Source organism: Motacilla alba, chromosome Z, assembly GCF_015832195.1.
Source record: "Motacilla alba alba isolate MOTALB_02 chromosome Z, Motacilla_alba_V1.0_pri, whole genome shotgun sequence".
NCBI classification, from domain to species: domain Eukaryota; kingdom Metazoa; phylum Chordata; class Aves; order Passeriformes; family Motacillidae; genus Motacilla; species Motacilla alba.
This window is the reverse complement of record NC_052046.1, coordinates 47,196,014-47,215,041: the sequence shown is the minus strand read 5'-3', so window position 1 is coordinate 47,215,041 and position 19,028 is coordinate 47,196,014. Positions and strand designations below refer to the sequence as shown.

Here is a 19,028-nt window from a genome sequence, read left to right as displayed (position 1 = left end):
GCTTTCTGGGAGAAGGGTCAGTCCATTGGCCTATCTGCTTGGAGGGCTGTCTGCTCCAGTTATGCCAGGCATGGCTGCTCCCTGGAAAGGGACATTTTGCAGGAAGTGACTGTAGTGAAGCTTTGTGCTGCCTTCAAGGCTTGTTTCTAACTGCTCTAGTAAAGAAATGGAAAACACACCTGTAGATAAAGTGCCAGGCACCAAAAAGCTTGGTTCCTAAACGTCTGAAAGTGGGCAGTCAGCTCCTTCTGAGCGGAGATGTGCTGGTGTTCACCTGCTGGTGCCATTTCACCTGCCAACACAAGGACACTCCCAGCAGGAGTTGGGAACCTAGGCCACACTAGGCCTGGAGAAACTTCCTTCTCGTGGCCAGACTCATGGGGCTCAGGTACAGCAGCAATGATTGGGGGTTTCTGCTGTTGTCCTGTGGCCCCCCAGAACCTGAAGAAGGCTGGAGGCACTGTGCAGAGGCATGCAGAGTTGCAGGTGCCCCTGATGCATTCAGAGCTGCATTTCTTCTCCCCAAGAGCAGCATAACTTCCTGAGGCATGCTTAGGCTCAGCTTTTGTCCAAGTGGTTAAAAGAGAAGGAAGGGCCTTTGTAAGAAGACATGGTCAGTGGAGGAAGAAGACAAGGGTTAGAGCTCAGCAGAGCTACGTTTCCTGCTGACGTGGAGACATTTTCCTCCCCACAGCTCACAAAGTGGCTGCTCTTGTCCTTGCAGTCACTCTCCACGGACACATCATGGAGTGGACTACCCTTTTCTATTCTCACCTATTCAGTGTGCCAAGTAGGAAAGCTACCTTTACAGGACAGGGCATCATCTGGCTCAGAAGGAGGTCATGTGTTAACACTTGCATGTTCTCACAAAAGTAGTATTCATTGAAAACAAACACGTGTGTTTTCTCTGTCAAAGATCGTGGACCTCCTGTGGTGGTGTAAGGTCAGTGTAGCTGAGGTCCAAGTCCTCGTGTGTCATTTGGGCCTCTGAAATTTTTCATCCCTGATTCTACTGGGCTGAGCAATTGATTGACTTACTAATATTCAGTATCCAGGTGAATCTTTTGGAATGGCACACATTCTGCTAGAAAATGTGCCTCCCTTCAGGTTGGGAGGCACAAGACACAGATGGGGCTCCCAAGCCCAATCCCAAACCCAGAAAATAAACTTCATTAAGGAACCTGAGCATAAGAGAATAGACTCAAGCCCACTTTACATGCATTCCAATCTAGTAATAGTGCTCACTCTTTTATTACTTTGGTTAAACATATACAAACCGAATAATCAGAAAACAGTTGCATGACACTTATATTCCAAACTACATTGCTCAAGGACTTCCTCAGAGACAAAATTTGTCTCCATAGCTAAAATATCACAGTCAGCAGAGAGGCAAAGACTTGAGATTCACAAAAGTGGTTAGGAATATAAATTATCACAATATTTCCACATACATTTTTTTCCTGCAACTCTCAGTTAAAAATGTTTCTAAAAGTAATAAATATTATTAAATAACAATTGTACAATAAAACTTCTTTTTACAGCAAAATAGTCACTTTTTAGTTTTTTTGTTGCTGCCCACACAATGCAAAGAAAAACATTTACTTCGAAAGAAGAAACCTAGCTTCTTTCAAGTTTTAACTCTGCAGGACTTTACTAAGAAGCAGTTATCACAGCAATCCAGACAAAAAGGACACAAATATATACTAAATATAATCTTCACATTCTTCACTTAATAGAAAATTTCACTTAATTTTGAATTAATGTATGCCTGGGTGTGTTTGATGTCTTGTTCCTCACGGAAGAAAAAGGAGGACTGCTGGAAAAAGCTTCCATTTGACCTGGACTTTATTTGATCTTCATGATAGCTGCATAAAGTGTAACTCTGCATCTTAATCTCAAATTCTGAGGCTACCTTTGTTTTCTGAGTCATCTGCACTGTCTCTTACTCAGTAGGGTAGCAGAATGAGTCACCTAGTTCTAGCTTCTTTCTTCCTTTGGTTTCCATGACCTGTTGTGCTGCTGTGTTGTCAAACAAGGTTGAAACACTCTCTCTTTGTATGGTGCTTTTGCTAGAAATGTGTAGCTCTGAAATCTTATCCCCATTACTGCGACAAAAAAAAAAAAAAAAAAAAAAAAAAAAAAAAAAAAAGCCCTGTATTTTCTCCCTGGAAGCCTTAGGAGATGTTTACTTTGGAGTGTGCAGAGGAACAGATCAGGGCTTTTGAAAATAAACGTCTCAATAAGAGATGAGCAGTAGGCTTTGTATCCCCAGAGGTTCTGCTTTAACTCTACCAACCAATTAGTTTGCTTATAATTTGGCAACAAGTCTCTATTCTCATTAGTGGCTTAAATGCCTACTGGCTCATGTTTCCAGGCTTCACATTTCTTATCCCTGAAGTTTTCTCTCCCAAGACAGCTTTTCACTCTCTATCCAAGCCTTTGGTTAACTGCAGGTGAATTGTATGTCCATGTTATCTTTTCCAAGGCCGTGCCCTCATTCCAGCTGCATCCAATGCAGATATGACCAAGGTCCACAGACCCTGTATGTGAGTAAGTAGAGTAAGTCCAGCAGATCACAGAGCATTAAGTGAAAATTCACCAATTATTTTGACAGCTTTGAACACACATGAATGTGTGAAGAGTGAAAACCTCAGCTTGTACAAAAAAGACCAAGTAAGTCAAAGCGGTTTTGACAGTACACTAAGGTATGTCTGAATTTAGATTTTATGCAGACATATTTTGAAACTGTCAGGCAGATAAAAAGGGAAGTATGTCTCTTACTTCAGCTCAGAATTCATTTATGCAAATATGGATTATTATTTACTTAATATAAATTCTTGGTTCTACCACTTACTTTGGATAAGACATTGGAAGATAAGAAAAAAGTTTTGAAAGCAGGATTTGTAATCTTTTTTCAGAGTATTCACAAATTCCAAATATCCCTCTAATAACTGCAAATTTCCTTGAAGGTGCAAAACCTTGCTGTTTTGACTTTGCTCAAGTCTACTGACAAATTTCTAAATATGCATCAATTCTATTATTAATACATTATATCTGGTATCTGATATTGATGTGCCAGCAGCAATCACACTACAGTATAATTTCTTTTAAATTCTCCTCATCTTACTTCATATGATGCCTGGGGACCATGGTGATAAGAAATGTGAGTATATTATTCCACAGTGTGGAAAAAGTATGAATATAGGCTATAGAAAACTTAGCCTATATATAGGCTATAGAAATACAATATAGGCAATAGAAAACTTAGTGCTGGCAGGTGACATTTACCAGACTGTTAAACATTTTGTTCCATTTGCACATTTTGCACTGAAGTCTTGGTCCCAGGACCATGTCCTTTGTTCAAGCTTTTATTGAATGTCTGGCAGACAGGTTTTGGCAGAACCACTGTTACTTCCCATTGTGAACCCTGTAGGAAATGGAGTGAAACATGTGTATAACTGGGCAAAAAGGTAGGCATTAAGCCATGGAAATTGCATCTTCTCATATGGTGACCAGCCAGGCAGGGTAAGTTTCAACATTCTCTTCTTGCACTAAGGAAAGGGAAGCTGCAACTTCTCACTCTGAACAAACACCCATTTGTCTGAAGGTAATTCAGTTTTCAAACCATATTTTCAGGTTTCATTGCTTCTGAAGCATCTGAAACAATGAACAGTTTGGGAACATGATTGTACCTATATGTGCAGCCTATCACTGCCAGCAACCCTGGATGAATTTTTTTAACTTAATAATTAGTCTAGATCTGCAATAAAAGTAATCAAAATCATCTGGTTCACATATAAATGTTCTTTGTTTAAAGTCATTGCATGTGTTTTCATTGTCATTCGTTCCTGTAGTTGCAACATGACTGAAATCAAAACTGTTAATCAGATAGGACTCAAAACCAATGTAGACAGTCTTGCAGGATATTTAGAGTTACAGTTCTGACTTCTCAGCTTTTTGCTGGAAAAACATCAAAAGGTACTACAATATCACCTAATTTCAGTGATTTCTATTGAGTCTAGAAATGTTTTTCATTCAGTAAAATTCCACTTCTTGAAGTCAGGTACTGAATTACCACAAGCAGATGTCTAGTCCTTGAGATTGCATTAAAAAATAATTAAAAAGGTGAGGTACGCCAAACCAAAGGTGAACATTAAAAGACTCACATTATTATGCTGTCAGTTGTCAGGTTTTCAGCTAACTTCTCAGCATTTAAGTCTATTGTATACTTTTACTTCTCTTAAATTGGTGGCAGTGTTGGCTCCTCACAGAAGTGAGCCCAGCCGCTCTAGCAGGTTCAATTAGTTCTTGTTGAAATCAGCTTAAAATTGGTCTAATGACAACTGGTTTGGAGCTGTTATCCAAACAGTTTTACAGTTTATTTGCCCTTTTCATAAAGGGGAAAGCCAAATCTACAAGAGTGACAGGTAAAAAAACATGGCTGGATCCACAAATAAAGTACGGAGCAGCACACATGCTCTTCCTTTCTGGACAGTTGTGAGACTGTGTGTCTCCCAGTGATGTAGAAAAGCCTCTGTGTGCTCACGTGGCCAGGCAGGATCTGCTGGCCCACCGTGTCAGCAGGGCTCTGTCTCAATGCAGTGACACTATTGCCGTCTGGGACCACATTGCATCTAGGCACAATGTATGTAACCTTTGCATCATCAGAGGATGTGCTGAGCTGCGCAAATTGGCTGTGCTGACAGAGCAACTCAAAATAGCCACATTCCCCTGGAGGCACAGTTTGTGAAATATAGTCTGGGAAATTCAGTATTTCTGTCAAACAGTTTCATTTTGTGTCTCCTTGGCATCAGCTTTAATTTCCAAAACATGAAGCTAAGTGGCTGCTAAGTTATTAAAGCTACAGCTAGGACAGTAGCAAAAAAATTAAGATATTTATTTTTGTGTATATTTAGTGATTTAAATTCATACACCTAAATCTTGTCACAATTTCTCAGGATACTTAGGAATCCAAAATGGACATAGGGAGCAGGTGGGCTGCTTGAAGACATATAAGAGTGTGCAGAGTATGCAGCAGATTTTACTGAAATGATATGCAATATTCAAAGATAAAAAGACACCTTCTCTTATAGGTAGTGATATCACAGTAAAAACTTTCCAGGACACGGCTACAGGAAGGTTAAAGCATGGAATAACAAGCATTATATACGAAAAAAGTGGCAGCTGGGATAAATTAAACTGGAATATGGTGAGACATGGGCAAGTAAAGTCATTTTGTGAGACTCTCGAACAAAATAATTTTGTTGGATACTACTTTGGCATATAAGATCTGTTCCTCTTTCCTTGCCACTCCCAGCCTAGTAAAACAAAATTTTAAGAATTCCACTAAACTCAGTGCCATACTGATCTGAGTTGAATTCAGCATTTACTTGGTCTCCTTAGCTCTCAGCTCCCATTCAGACCTAGAAATATCAATAATATCTATCTTTAGTAAAATTAATTACAAGCATTTTGTTCACTAATGTCTTAGTTTGGCTTCTGGATGCCCTAATTACAGAATCAAGTGTATTTTTATATAGGTGCATGATTAGTCTTAGGTGTCTCAATCATTTTCAGTTCTGAGATTACTCAAAATCAAATTTTCAAGTTGCAACTTCATATTTTAAAGCAGAAAGTACAAGAAAGTTATTTCAGAATTTTAACATGATAGTCCTGCTGAATATATTGTAAGTGAATCCTTCAGTCAGTTTGATTATGGTGTGACAAATTTTTAAACCTAGCAAATTCTTAGAACTAAATGTAACTTTAAGTATACTGCGGGGTAGGCAAGCACTTAACCTGGACTTACCCTGCTGAGTTTTTATGAATCAAGTCTGAAGATTTGATTTGAGAGACTGGTGCTAGCGAAGACCTTGGATTGCTGAAGGCTAAATCTTGACTCTGGCACAAGCATTGCATTTACAGGAACTGTGTCTATTGAATTTGACTCATAATAAGATTCATAGAATGGGAAAATAACTTTATATAATGTTTAAATGTGAACAATACAAACATCCCTTAAAGCATTTCCCAATACCAAAAGTCAAGGGCATTGCTGCCAGAAATGTGTTTTTATTGTATGTGTATTTTTTAAACTTGATATTTAGAGAAAAACAATATATTTCCAATACCTGTCACTTGCTGAAGGCCAAAATGAAGTTATGCTTTGGCAAGTAAATGCAAGTGACATCATTTGTAAAACTGACCACTGAGTTCAGATAGTTTTCACTGCTTACAAGAAGAAAAGATTTTTCAGATATGTCTTTGAACAGTCCTGTACAACTTGTATTAAGCCTATTAAACACAAGTTTTTTGAACTTGTCTAATCAGTATGCAAAATCTCATTTGAGACTGTTCGTTCAAGGACACCTAGATCTTCACCATAAGCAGAGAACTACTTTTAAATAACCTTAGCACTGAAATTAAAAAATTGAAGTTACAGTATATAGTTACAATATCATTAGAAAAATCAAAGCACACACCTTGTACACATAGAGATCACACCAAATCATTGCTAAAGTAAGATACAAATGTTTTGAATAGCATCATATAAGAATTCAAACTTGACATCAGAAAGATAAAATCCTTTTGATATCACTGACAGTAAATAATGCTTTTAAAAAACATTTTATGCTAAATTTCTGAGTTGGAATACTAGTTACTGAATTCAGATTCCTTACATGGTTAACTAGCATAATCCATCTGTAATCCCCATAGTTGTGCTTCTTAGGTAAAATCAGAAATAAGATTTGTAATATTAAATTTCTCAAGAAATTGAGACTGCTGAATTCTATTTTTTTATCTGAACAATCACACTTGTTATTTTTCTTTATGTAAAAACACATGGCACAGAAGATAGTTTATACTGTTAACAGACTGACTTGAAAAATATAAATATATACTGTATTTTTATATATAATGTGTATATACATTATCAACATTCACATTAGAGAATCTGAACAATTTTGTTGAAATTACTTTTAAGAAAGGCTTCTGATGTGATTTCATGTCACATAAAGGACTGAAAATGTTCAAGTGGGCCATATGAAATGGGGCTCCTTAAACTAAAATAAAACATACTTGTGAAATGTATGTGAATATGTGGTGGTTTTTTAATTTTTTTTTTCATTTTCCTTTCAGATCTGGAATTTCTACCAGTTATAGCTTGCAAGTTACAATAACTAAAGGAGTTATCTGGAGTCAGTGTTTTCTTTCAGCAGGCTGTTGCAGGCAGAGTTCACTCACTGAAGAAACTATAGGCAAATTATTCTCAAGGTGATAGTTGATGAGATGACTTATGCTGTCAAAGACACGATCTTTTGTACGAACCTTCAAAAGAAAGATGCAAGAAGATAGATTAAAGAGTAAGGTACTTTTCCCCTTAGCTTAACACTAAAATTATCTAAGAATAAATTGACAAAATCATATTTTAGAAACTGGTTCCTCTTCCATCAAAATTGGTGGAAATTTGGCACTTATCCAGTGTGGCTTTTGTTTTCTCTCTCACTCCCCCTCTTTTCACCAAATAGATATTTTGCCTTGAATTCCATGGACCAGCCTACTTTCATTACTCTTTCTGAATAGGTCTGCTTGAAAATGTCTGTTCATTATTGTTTCACTGCAAGCCACATTTTTCTTCTTCAAAGGACCACCTACTTCTTTGAGATGTTTGTACCTTTTTAATTAGAAAGAATATGCCAGATATGTCAGAAAACAGCTTCTTTGTACACCTCAGCATTTCTGTGCTTTTCTTCTGCTACTCAAAAATTCCCTTCCTAGAAAGTGATCCATTCACCGTATGTACTTAGCTTGGGTTTGTCCTATGCTGCACAATACATCCCCGTGCCTTTGGAACTGAAACACTTTGGGGCAGGAAAAATCATTTTTCTAGCCCACATGCCAGGCCTCTGTAGCAGCATCCTGCCAGTATACAATATTCTACCCATGACAGGAAGAAACTGATATTGCAAGATAAAACAGTCAAAATTATCAGAACCCAAAAACTAATCTATATTACAAAGCAATCTCTAATTATTTAGCCACATGTTCACAAAACATTTCTTTCCTATGTTTCAAATGAGTTAGGCATACAACTGCTACAGGCAGAGCACAGATCCACCTCAAGCAAGTACCTTGATCTATTCTCAGGAAGAGAGAAAAACTTGTGTTAAAACTTTCAAAAGTCATCTTATGCTGTGGCAGACACCTGTCCTGAAATAATTCAGTTTCAACATTTAAGTTCTGTAAAAATTGCTAGAAGTTTAACACAGTATGTCACAGGATTAAAAAAAAAAAAAAAAAGGAACAAATAACTTTGGTGGCATGTGATGCTTTCTGGTCAGTCTACACTTAGCTATATCACTGAAGGAAACCAAAAGGCTCTCCCAGTTTCTGAAGCATTCTGCTTTGAAATGTTTGAAATGTCACTGTCTCTAAAATCAAACTATATTTTCAAAATGAAGAGATATCTTTAAAAAAGCACTAACTTTACTTATCTGTATTCTGAGATGTTCTTATCATAAGTTAGACACTCTACCATCACCAGAGGTCTAATTCTAAATGTAGAAAAATCCTGCAGTCCTCCATTTTAAGCATTCATTATCTGAATGAGGGACCTCTTTTTCTTTTTTTTTTACTTTTTGTTAACTAGATGAGAGCAGAAGCAACTGGACAGTTAACTCTGCTCTGAGAACACACCCTTAAGACCTGTCACTGGGTACTTTGTGTGAGATTAATTTTCAGGCAACATTTGTGTGAATCAGTCTTCAAGAACAATCCTGCTGAGACCATGCAGATGAAGTGCAAGCCACTGGCACACTGTGGTGGCTGGCCACAGACTGGCATGTTATTGATGGTTCTTCACTTTAACAAGTTGCAAATAGGGCTGCTCAGAAGCTGTGTCAAGATCCCACAAATTGTACAGACAGCACAGCTGTCTGTAACTAACCGCAGTTGCATAAAATCACTGTTCTGGAACAGTGCCTCCTGAGCCAGGCATCTCAGAGCCATTTGGGCCATGATGATACAAGCAGGCTGAGGGAAGGATAGGCGCAGATAACAAGCAGGTCACTAACCAAGGAGGTCAGCAAATTAGAGATGCACTAGAGGCAGAGCAGCAAATATGGGGAAGCCCCTCCAACCTTTACAGGGGAAAAAATGTCCTAGAAGTCATACAGGACCTGAGTATTCCATGCCAGGAATACTCAGGCATGGCTCTGCACTGCAGCAGAGCTCCCAGTGGGACACAGCATTCCTACACTTGCCAGGTCACACAGCAGTGTTTCCCATGCAGTAGCCTGTAGCAGTTATTTTTGGGTTCATGCAGAAAAGAGAATTAGGCTACCTTGTTGCATGAGTCACAAAACTGTTGGCAAATTTTAGCAAAGGAGGCTGCCCCCCAAGAGGAGTAAAGCCACTACCCTGGGCTGGTGTACCCATCAAACCCAGGACTAGGCAGCTGGCGCCTCAAAAGTGCAATATCATTCTTTGACTGGCCACATGTGGCAAATGTATCTAATTGCAACAAGTACCATGGACGCTCCTCACCACTGCAATACAGACTCTGCAGGACTGGTGTAACTCTGCCAACAGCTTTCTCAGCTTAGATGCCAACAGGATCATTTATATGATCCTTTATGGGAGTTTCTCACTTACCTTAGGGCTGGTTATCAAAAGCTGTCCTTTATAGAGGAAAAGGAGTTTCCTACATTCAAGAGCCAAAAGTAAAACTCATGACAATTATTTCAATCTCTCTGAAGAGTTTATGTCTCTGCAGAAGCAGGACAGGACAGCTACAGAAAACTAGAGCTCCCTTGCTCCCTCCATCCTGCTGTGGGGAGGGTCCCTTCATCAGCTGAGGGAGTCTTTTTGCAACAAAGAAATGGAACAGGCTTACCCCTGGGCATACATGCTAGAAAACACAGAGGGCCTGGTTCATATCCCAGGTAATAGAGATGCCAAACAGGCTAGCCAAACCTCCTTCCTTTAGCAAGAATGCTGAAGTGGCTTAGCTGCACTTTTGACCAAGACTGCACAGCAGTGGTCAAAGCATGAACTTGCTTGGGAATCAGGTCCCTAAGGCTTACTGCAATGTGCAGAAATAATGTGCTGGGTCTTCTGCTAGGCATCAAAGAGAGAATTAGAGATGTGATGGCACATTAGAGATATGAGGTGGTGCTTATGATAAGCTGTGAATAAGCTGTAAAGAAGATTAAAGGCATTTAGAGAAAATGAGTAGAGTCAGAAATCTCATCTATTGGTGAGGAGTCAGTGCTTACAGTTCCTTCTGGGTCCACCAAAAGAAGATGCTTGGCTTGTCCTTTGTGCATGCCTGTCAGCACATATGAGCCAGGATTCGTGGTACTCTTCCTCACAAGAAAATCTCCACATTTCTTTAATAGCTGTTCTGCTTCTTTCCTGCTCATCTCTCCTTGATACCATGGCTCTGTACTCAGCTCTTCAGCTTCAGTTCGGACAGCTACTCTGGAAAAAGGAGGACTGGTGCATCCCGTGGAGTTGGATTTCTTCAACATAGCCTCAGATGTTTGATTCTTGAGAGCATCTTCAAATGGCTCTTGTTATGGAAATAGAAACAAGACCAGGATCATTCAGAGGTAAATCATGTAGCCAAATGGTGATTTTCTGGTAATTTTAAACTGGATTTGTTTTGCATTACAACCACTTCTCTTTATCTTTATGAAAAAAAATGAGGAAAGATACTCTATTAGACTAACTGATTTTTAAAATATATTAAGACTGAGGAGTCTTAATGTATTTAAATGTAATGTGTTTAAAATGCATGCTATGCACAGAACGATACTGATAAAGATCAGGTTGAACCTTGGCAGGATTTTTTGAAAGGTACTGGTTTATTTCAGTAGTGGCTATTGTCAACAGCTGTATTTATATGATCTGGTAGCAGGCAAATCTTTTCTTCAGTCTTTCTAGGTATGTCAGACAGTTTAATTTCAAATAAATTGCGTAATAGGGGTACCTAATGTCATTATACTCATATCTGGTCTCTGTTCGAACAAGTTATTCATTTAAAAATTATCCATTACTGAGTCTCCAGCCCAAGGCTATGTCTAGTAGGGAACATTCACCTTCACCACTCAGCCTACTCCTAGCCTCCATCTAGGAAGAGAACTTCACAAAACAGACACAAGTTAACACATTTAACACCATTTGCCTAGTTAAAACCAGCCTTGGGGAAGCATATTTTAAACCTCAGCTAAGTCCTGAACTCAGTGCAACTGTAGAGTTGAGTAGAAAGTGTCATTATGGATCCCAACAGTCTTACAGAAATAGCAAAGAGGGTGCCTAGGGTGCTTTGTTACATGTTGTACTGACCTCTTGGAAGCTATTTGCTCTTGCAAGACCTTCATCTGGCCCACCAGTACATATCAAAAAGAAATGTTGTTCTGTGCCCCTGGGCTTACAAAAGGACATCTGGAGAGCACAGTGAAGCAATACACCAGCTCTAAACAGATTGTTCAGATGCAAGGAGTAAAAAGTCCTGTTTGCATGGGGTCACAGAAAGGCTAGTTTAGGTCAAAGAAATAGGAAAAATATTGTGCTGTCACCGTTTATTGATATCTCAGCCAGCTACTAAAAGTAGCTTATAAATGTCTTCTCTATACCACAGTCTGTATGAAGTCCAACATACGTTTAAGTCAACAAAGCACTATCTTAGGGCTAATTGGCACATTTTCTAATATTACTTTTCTCTGATGTTCCAATGGCTGATAACAGCTAACATCCCTGATTTCAAACAGCAGATTTTTCTCCTTTCAGATCTATATTCACAGATAGACACTCTCTCAACTTTCTTCCCTCCTCCTTTCTTTCAACTGAACATCTCATTAAGCTATGTAAATAGAGCCATATCTCAGCAAAAACATGCAGGAAAATGGGTTTTCTCTACACTAAGATAACAGAAATGTAGATACTTTATTTTACAAATAATTTTTAGGCACCAACTGCTTTGTCTCACTGCCTTTTAATTATGTAAACTGAATTAAATAAAGCATGGATAAGCAATTTATTTGAGGTAAGAAGAGTAAAAAAACCCAATAATTTTTTCTGTGCATCAAATGCTTTCACTATTTCTTCACCTTATGTGTCTTCTCAAGGCTGAAAACAATGTGTATTAGTAGCACCAATACCAAACTATGTCTGATGCTTAAGCCGTGGGTTTGCAGCTACAGTGATGATTCTGATCTAGAAGAAGCTGCCTTTGAAGTTGGAACAGATAGGACAGTAGGCCTATCCAGAGTAAGAGGTAAGTCAGTACTTTAGTTTCCATGCTAGATTTCTTGCAGCACAAAGCTTTTCGTGTATGCATTGACTTCCTCATAACATACTCACAGGACAGGCTGAAGACAATTCTCCACCCATCCATCCCTTCACCCTCCTTTACTTTCCTGTATGGCAAGCTTCCTGATTAATTTTTCTTCAGACATAATTGCCTATGATATTAAGGATAACATGGACTGCAACTAACCTTAACTCAGATGATATACAGACTAGCTCCAAGTCTTCAGCCATTCTTATTTTAGTTCAGTCCAATATGAAACCACAACGGATATTAAAATTCACCACAATTACACTAGAAACACTAAATTTTTCAAAAACTGAAAAATTACTTTTTTTCTAAATACAGAATTAATGTATAAACATATTTGGTCACTTATTAGAAAGGAAGTGAATAGGAAGGGAACTCACTCATGTCAAACAGATCTTTTCCTGGGCTGCTTGCTTCAGCATCCTCTGCTGCTCCACTGAAGGTACTTTCTGCATCTGCCTGAAGTGCCAATAGATCTTCTCTATTTATATGCTGTGTGTTTACATATATTGGCAGCTCTCCTGTTGGTGCTACTTCTGATTTCTCTTCTGACATACTACAAATATCCAGAGATCCTAGAAAAGTCAAGACTTTTTTTGTTTAATTGACAGAACAGTGTTGACCAATTATCATCACACCACATAACCACAGGTTTAAAATTTCCTGCATTGAGAGATATAAAGTCAATAATTGTTGGATCTAGTAGAAAAAGTGTTAATTACTGGATTCAGAGCCATGTTTCAATGAGGGTATGGTGGGGCTATTTCCCCGGAGGAAAGGAAATCTTTGTAAATAAAGATTGTAAATTTCAAAAACTATATTCTGTGGGGGAGTCATGAGAAGAGGACAAGGTATAAAATCCTCAAGTGTTTACAGATTAACAATAGGGAATATATTCTGACCTTTGAACAAAAATGTCCTTAGAAACACAGTAAAGTTATCACATAAAGCTGGATGGGGTGAAATCTTTATATGTGTTTTGAAATTACTTGAAATTCAAAGACAACAAAAGGAACATTATGCACTATTTGCTATTTGTTGAGTACAGAACATTGCTTCACATTTTGAATTAAACTTTTCACTTTAGGCTTTTCATTTAAAAATTCTATTTTGCAAACCCTAGTGGGTCACATTTTCAGAACAGATCATGCAGGAGACCCTTAAATATCATAGGATTTTAAGATATAGAAAGTTAGAAAGCAGAAAGTCTGGGTAATTCTATTTATGAACTGCTCTACAGAAGAAAATATTTCATGAAGGTCTGCATTTAATAATTTATCCAGAGGTAATTATGAAATGGTTTTCTCTGGTATCAACACTAAAACTCAGACAAAAGGAACCTATCAACGAAGTTTCATTTATTGCCTTAAGGCTTTGAGGCACCAGACTTTCACATGCTTTGCCCTTCAAGACCACCTGCAGTACTACAGCTAAAAGTAGGAAAACTCACCTTGTTTAACAGGGCCGTGATGCCATTCTTCACTGAATTTTTCTCCTAAATGATGGCTCTGATAATAAATTTGCTCTCCTTCCAGTCCTGATGCAGACTAGAATGAACACATGTGCAAGGAATTTTTAAACTGCCTTTGAAATGCTCAAACACATTACAAGTGGCTCTGCCAATTTCCTTGGACATTTCTTCCTCACTCTTCCTTTTGAATTCATCATAATTTCCGAATATATATATCCCAAATAATTTGTTTAAGAGTAAGATATTACCAGTGACCTTCAGATGTTCTTCCCTGGTTTCTGCTTTTAGTGATCCCCGATGATACTAAATTATGCATAATTTCTTTAGTTTGTACTCAGGTAGTGAGTCTTGCAACCTGTTACTGGGAAAGGTGTTCCACAGAAACACACATGGGGCCAGAAGACAGCACCAGCACTCTTCACACCACAAGCTGAAAGATTCACATTGGTACCAGGGGATGTACTTGGGCACTGAGGGGAGGATGCTGGCTACAGACAGGACTCCTCTGGATTTAAGCAAAGTTGTGCTGGATCTGAAAACACCTCTTAGGGGGCTACATTGATACTGCAGTCAAACTTTCAACAGGAGTGCTGGTAGAAATATTCAAGCTGACCTTAGTTCAACACGAGGTGGAAAACCTACCTAGGAACCTAGCTGAATACTGATCACTCCCAAGTCATTAACATAATGAACTGTCAGTAATGGCTGCACTAGATTGTTTAAATGATTCTGCTTTAAATCATTCCCAGTTAATGTGCACTGTTTGATACTCTCTGAAGCAGACATGGTTTCTGCAAATGTAGTAGCCCCCAGTGGATTTCTGTTCCTTGAACTCAGTTAATCTTTTAATATCATGAGGATTTCACCTCCTTTAATTTGTTCTGAACCTGCCTAACGTGTTGCCCCCTCAATCTGCAATGGCCATTCAGATGGAAACTGGCCACACAGGAAGGGCTGTGAATTATAGACAATCCCAAGGTATCCACCATAAAACACATGTCTTTTAAAAATTTTGGATCAATCAGCAGGAGAGTAGAAATGAAATTTTACTGACCTGAGCTGTGTCTGCAGCAGTGAGAAGCCTTGTTTTGAGCCTGGCATCAAGGAATCCGCCAGGGGGAGGTATTTTATTTGGGATGTTGTTGTAATAGGGATGCTCTGTTGCCTCGTTATCTTCCTCCGTCCATGGGTCCTCAAAACTCTGCATCCTATAAGGAAGGGAGGGCTTTCTTTTGTCTCTCGCTTGTAAAGCACATAGAGACACTTTCAGCAGGTTAAGACTGCCTGTCAGGGGACCACTACTGCATATTGTATGGACACTTCAGCTACCACTGTAAGTCAGGAAGCAATGATGGATCATGCATCAGATCTTCTCTATTTAGACAAATTGACATAAATCCCCTTTGCAATGGACCAAATTCTTTATGCTGAGAAGAGTATGTTTGAACTTGGCTTTAAAGACCATTATAAACTGCATTAACAAACAACTTTATCTAACCTTAAAATAGCACTTGTAATATTATGACTTGATTGACTGACTTGGCTCTAAATCTTTGTCTTTATTTATGACTGATCTATCACCAATGTAATTCTGCAAGAACCTCACAAAGTGAAGAGATCTGAATATAGCATGCTTCCAGATTAGGATAGTAGCATTGTATATTCTCTATATACCTGGTTTTGCTCTGATATAAGATATTACAGAGGGTAAAAGTTCACTAGGGTTTCTAGTAATGTTAGTAAGCACATAGCAGTCCATGTCTCTAAGGAAGACAAAATGCTGTATCCCAGCCTTTGGAGCATATACAAGGAGAGTTTGTATCCTCCAGATACCAGTACAGTCAAACCTCCCTGCAATACATCACATTCTTAGAAACATCACCCTAATATGAGAAATGCTGAAACATTACTAGTCATTTTGGAATCCCAGCAGTCTGACCTACTCCATCTAAACTGACGCAGCTGCTGTGACAGTAGTGAGGAAATGCCACAAATAATGACCATTCTTGGGAGGAAATGCCACAAATAATGACCATTCTTGGCCATCCATCTCTGCCTACTAACTACAGAGCAAAACACACGATCATTTCAACATCATTGTGAAGTCCATATTTAGCCTATCTTAAACTGACTGTACTTCTTCCATGTTCATTAGGTAAACACTGTTTTACTTATACAGCAGAAATATTTTTTAAGTATTCAAGTCCTGTCTGTGCCCAGCAACATTGTCCACATTTTATCAAGTAAATTGAAAGCTAAAGAAGGTCCTTTAGCTGTCTTCTGCAATTGCACTCACCTATCAGATAAAGTAGGTGTCTTAGAGGGGCATTGCAAGTACTGCTTAAATCGAAGCTCAAATGCTTGCCCTATGGTGCTGATGACATCCTGGGCCAGGCCATCACAGCATTCCAGTATATGACAAGCTAAATGAAAAAGATTGACACATGCAAATCACTGTTTATGTCATGGTGGGATGCAATGACCTATGACAAAACACCTACATGTCAAGCTTAGTTGCTCTATTAGTGATGTGCACATTTCAATAAAACCCAATTCTGATACTGTGAATTTCAGGCAACCACAACTTTTTAAAGGTTACATAAAATTGGACTGATGTGTAACTGCAATAGACAAAGTCACAAATCTGTTTCGCTATTTTAACAAGTCCACTAACAGAAAAAACCTCATAAAATTTTACTTGTTTTTACCTGAATGCAATAGATTATGTAAGAATTCTAAGCTTTAAATTGAAATCACACAAATATTAATAGATGGTAATAACATTAAAAGCTTTTTTTTTGTTTTCCTCAGTTTAATTTCTTTACTTTTATGTCTAATCACCCCAAGTTCACAAGCTGCTCTCTTTTCCCAAATTGCATTCTGAGAGAGGAGCAGTGTCCACAGATAAGGAGTTCCAGTTCCTAGATAATGAGCCCTGATTGTATTCCAGGAATACAGAGGTTGGTACCTTTTCCTGCTTGTTTGCATGGAGACACTCCGAGCAAACTGCTGGGCTGCTGAGGAATGCAGAGCCAGCAACCTGATTAGCTCCAGCACTTCCCCATGTTCAACTTCTCTGAACCCACTGTGGCAGTAAACGGGGAGGACAGCAGCACAAGCTCTCTTCCTATAAAGACTGAGAAGCCTTTATCAGCTGTCTGAGCAGATATATCTGTCCTGGTTTTAAATCAGAGAATAGCTTGGAGGTCTCATCGTATGTGAAAACATAAAGAGGTGAACCTGTGAAGTTCCCACAGCTCAACATTGTGGGAACATAGATGAGTGCTAAGAGATGGAAGCTAAATATCTCAATGAACAACATCTCAGTGATATCCAGAGAAGCCCAGGTGAGTTAGTTTTCCATACTCAGAGTTGGATAAGCATATTGTCCACTGGCTATAGCCTGGACTGGATTTCAAACTGGTTCTTCTCCAAGTCCTGCCACAGGAAAGTGGGTTCTTGTTCAAAGCTACTGATTTGTTCACCTCTAACTGCTTTAATAACCTGAATATAAACTCCTCAGCTGAAAAACTGCATTTTAGTACGTGCCCAGTGTCCAGCTCACTGAACCAAGTGCACTGGATGCCAGTGTCCTACAAATAAGGTTTGATCATGACATTTAGCTAAAGTAATACAGGGAGACTAAGTAGGTTTAGATATTACTTTTTCAGAGGCTGAAATATTGGATAGACTTCTGGAGAGGCCAGAAAAAGGGCCAAGAAACCTGCAGTTGCTAGTATGGAATGTCTGCTGTCTCTTCCTCAGCAGCAGCAGCAGAAGCAGGACCTCATTCAGCATGAGATGCCACCAGTGACAGTGTCATACAGTACAGTGGTGTTCTCTTCTCACTTTAGAGCATCTGCTGTGCCAACCAGCAAGCTGAAATGCCTCATCCAGAGAAAATGCCCCTAGCTACATTTTGAAAGTGGATTCAACAGACAAAAACAGGACCTCCATGTGTCCACAGACAGAGGCAGAGACATCCCTGGCTAGCAGTGAGGCATTTGGTTTTTTATGCCCTCTGCAACACTGCTATTGCCATTAAACAATCAGCCCCTATGGAAGGTGCACATTTATGTCTGAAAACGTGGACCAAAAGTAGTTATACCAAACAAAGCTAAAATGTTCGCACTCCATAACTAGAGTGAGAATTTAAGGAGGCAATATTGCTCACTGCTAAACCTTTCTGGAGCTGAAATGAAGCATGAGTCATTAAGTAGTTTCAGTAGGTGACATAATGAGTAACCTGTTTCCTTGGATACGTGAATGGACTTTCAGCAGGTAGGAGGTACGCTTCTTGTAAAAGGATGAGAAGGTTTGGCTCACACAGAGATGATTTCTTGCGAATGTTACAGCAGAAAATAAACAGCCTTGAGCTTGCTAGATCCAGAATGCAAAGCACAAAGATAGCTTTTCCATCCTTGTGAAGAACTGAGTCTCATATGCAAGCTATACTACAGCATTGGTGGTAGGGTAGCATCAGTAACAGCAGCAGTAACATTTTCACTAGGTACAGATGTAAAGACAAATCCCCTTTTAAAGTAATTTGCAGACAACACAAAGAATGACAAATGCCAAGTGATGGTAAAAGAGGACAATTCAGGTCCCTTGGTAAATTAGACCCTTTAAAAAATTTTTAATACAGGTGTGTTTTAATACAGGTGGCATAAAAAGTCACTGATCTGCAAACCACTGATGTATACAGACAAGTGGGGAAAGCACCCATAGGAAAGCCATAATGCTGAAGGCTTAAAGGTCACACCATGAAAGAATTTCACATGAGGTAACAACAGTGCTTCACTGCAGCAAAAAAAGGCTTAGAAGGAACCAGCTGACAAAGAGGACAAAAGGAAGAAAAAATAGGAAGGTGCATTCTCTGCTATAGTAACAGCCCCTGTTATGCAGATATCATATACCTTTTTAAAAGAGCTGCAGGAAAATGAAGAAAGGAGGTACAGAAATTATCTGAAGGATGGAGGATGTGCACTGCAGCCGGAATGCTACACAGTCAATCTTGTTATAAAGAAAACTAAGAAATTACTTGACCTGAATACACCAAAGGAAGATGACAATGTCAGGTGCTCAGATGACTTCTCAGTCAAGGATAGCCTAGCTCAACAAGGAACAGTCACAGGAAGCTAAAGATGGAAGATAGAAGGAACATAGTACAGGAAGAGCATAGTGCAGAAGGAACATGACAGAAGACAGAGCACC

The 19,028-nt window shown here is 38.9% G+C and overlaps 1 protein-coding gene across 7 annotated transcripts in view; it reads right to left on the bottom strand.

Moving 5' to 3' along the window:
* Positions 1 to 1,037: 1,037 nt before the first annotated feature.
* The window catches only part of SHC3 (SHC adaptor protein 3), a 59,595-nt gene continuing 41,604 nt past the window's right edge, over positions 1,038 to 19,028 (bottom strand). For 6 of the 7 annotated variants that reach the window (XM_038124608.1, XM_038124609.1, XM_038124611.1 and 3 more), the window contains 6 exons: positions 16,111 to 16,237; positions 14,869 to 15,022; positions 13,794 to 13,890; positions 12,724 to 12,918; positions 10,278 to 10,573; positions 1,038 to 7,329 (listed from right to left, as the gene is read on the bottom strand). In XM_038124608.1, coding sequence (XP_037980536.1) covers positions 7,201 to 7,329; positions 10,278 to 10,573; positions 12,724 to 12,918; positions 13,794 to 13,890; positions 14,869 to 15,022; positions 16,111 to 16,237 — 998 coding nt within the window. In that variant the 3' untranslated portion in view covers positions 1,038 to 7,200. The remainder of the gene's footprint in view (positions 7,330 to 10,277; positions 10,574 to 12,723; positions 12,919 to 13,793; positions 13,891 to 14,868; positions 15,023 to 16,110; positions 16,238 to 19,028) is intronic. The other variant, XM_038124606.1, reaches the window with a different exon arrangement.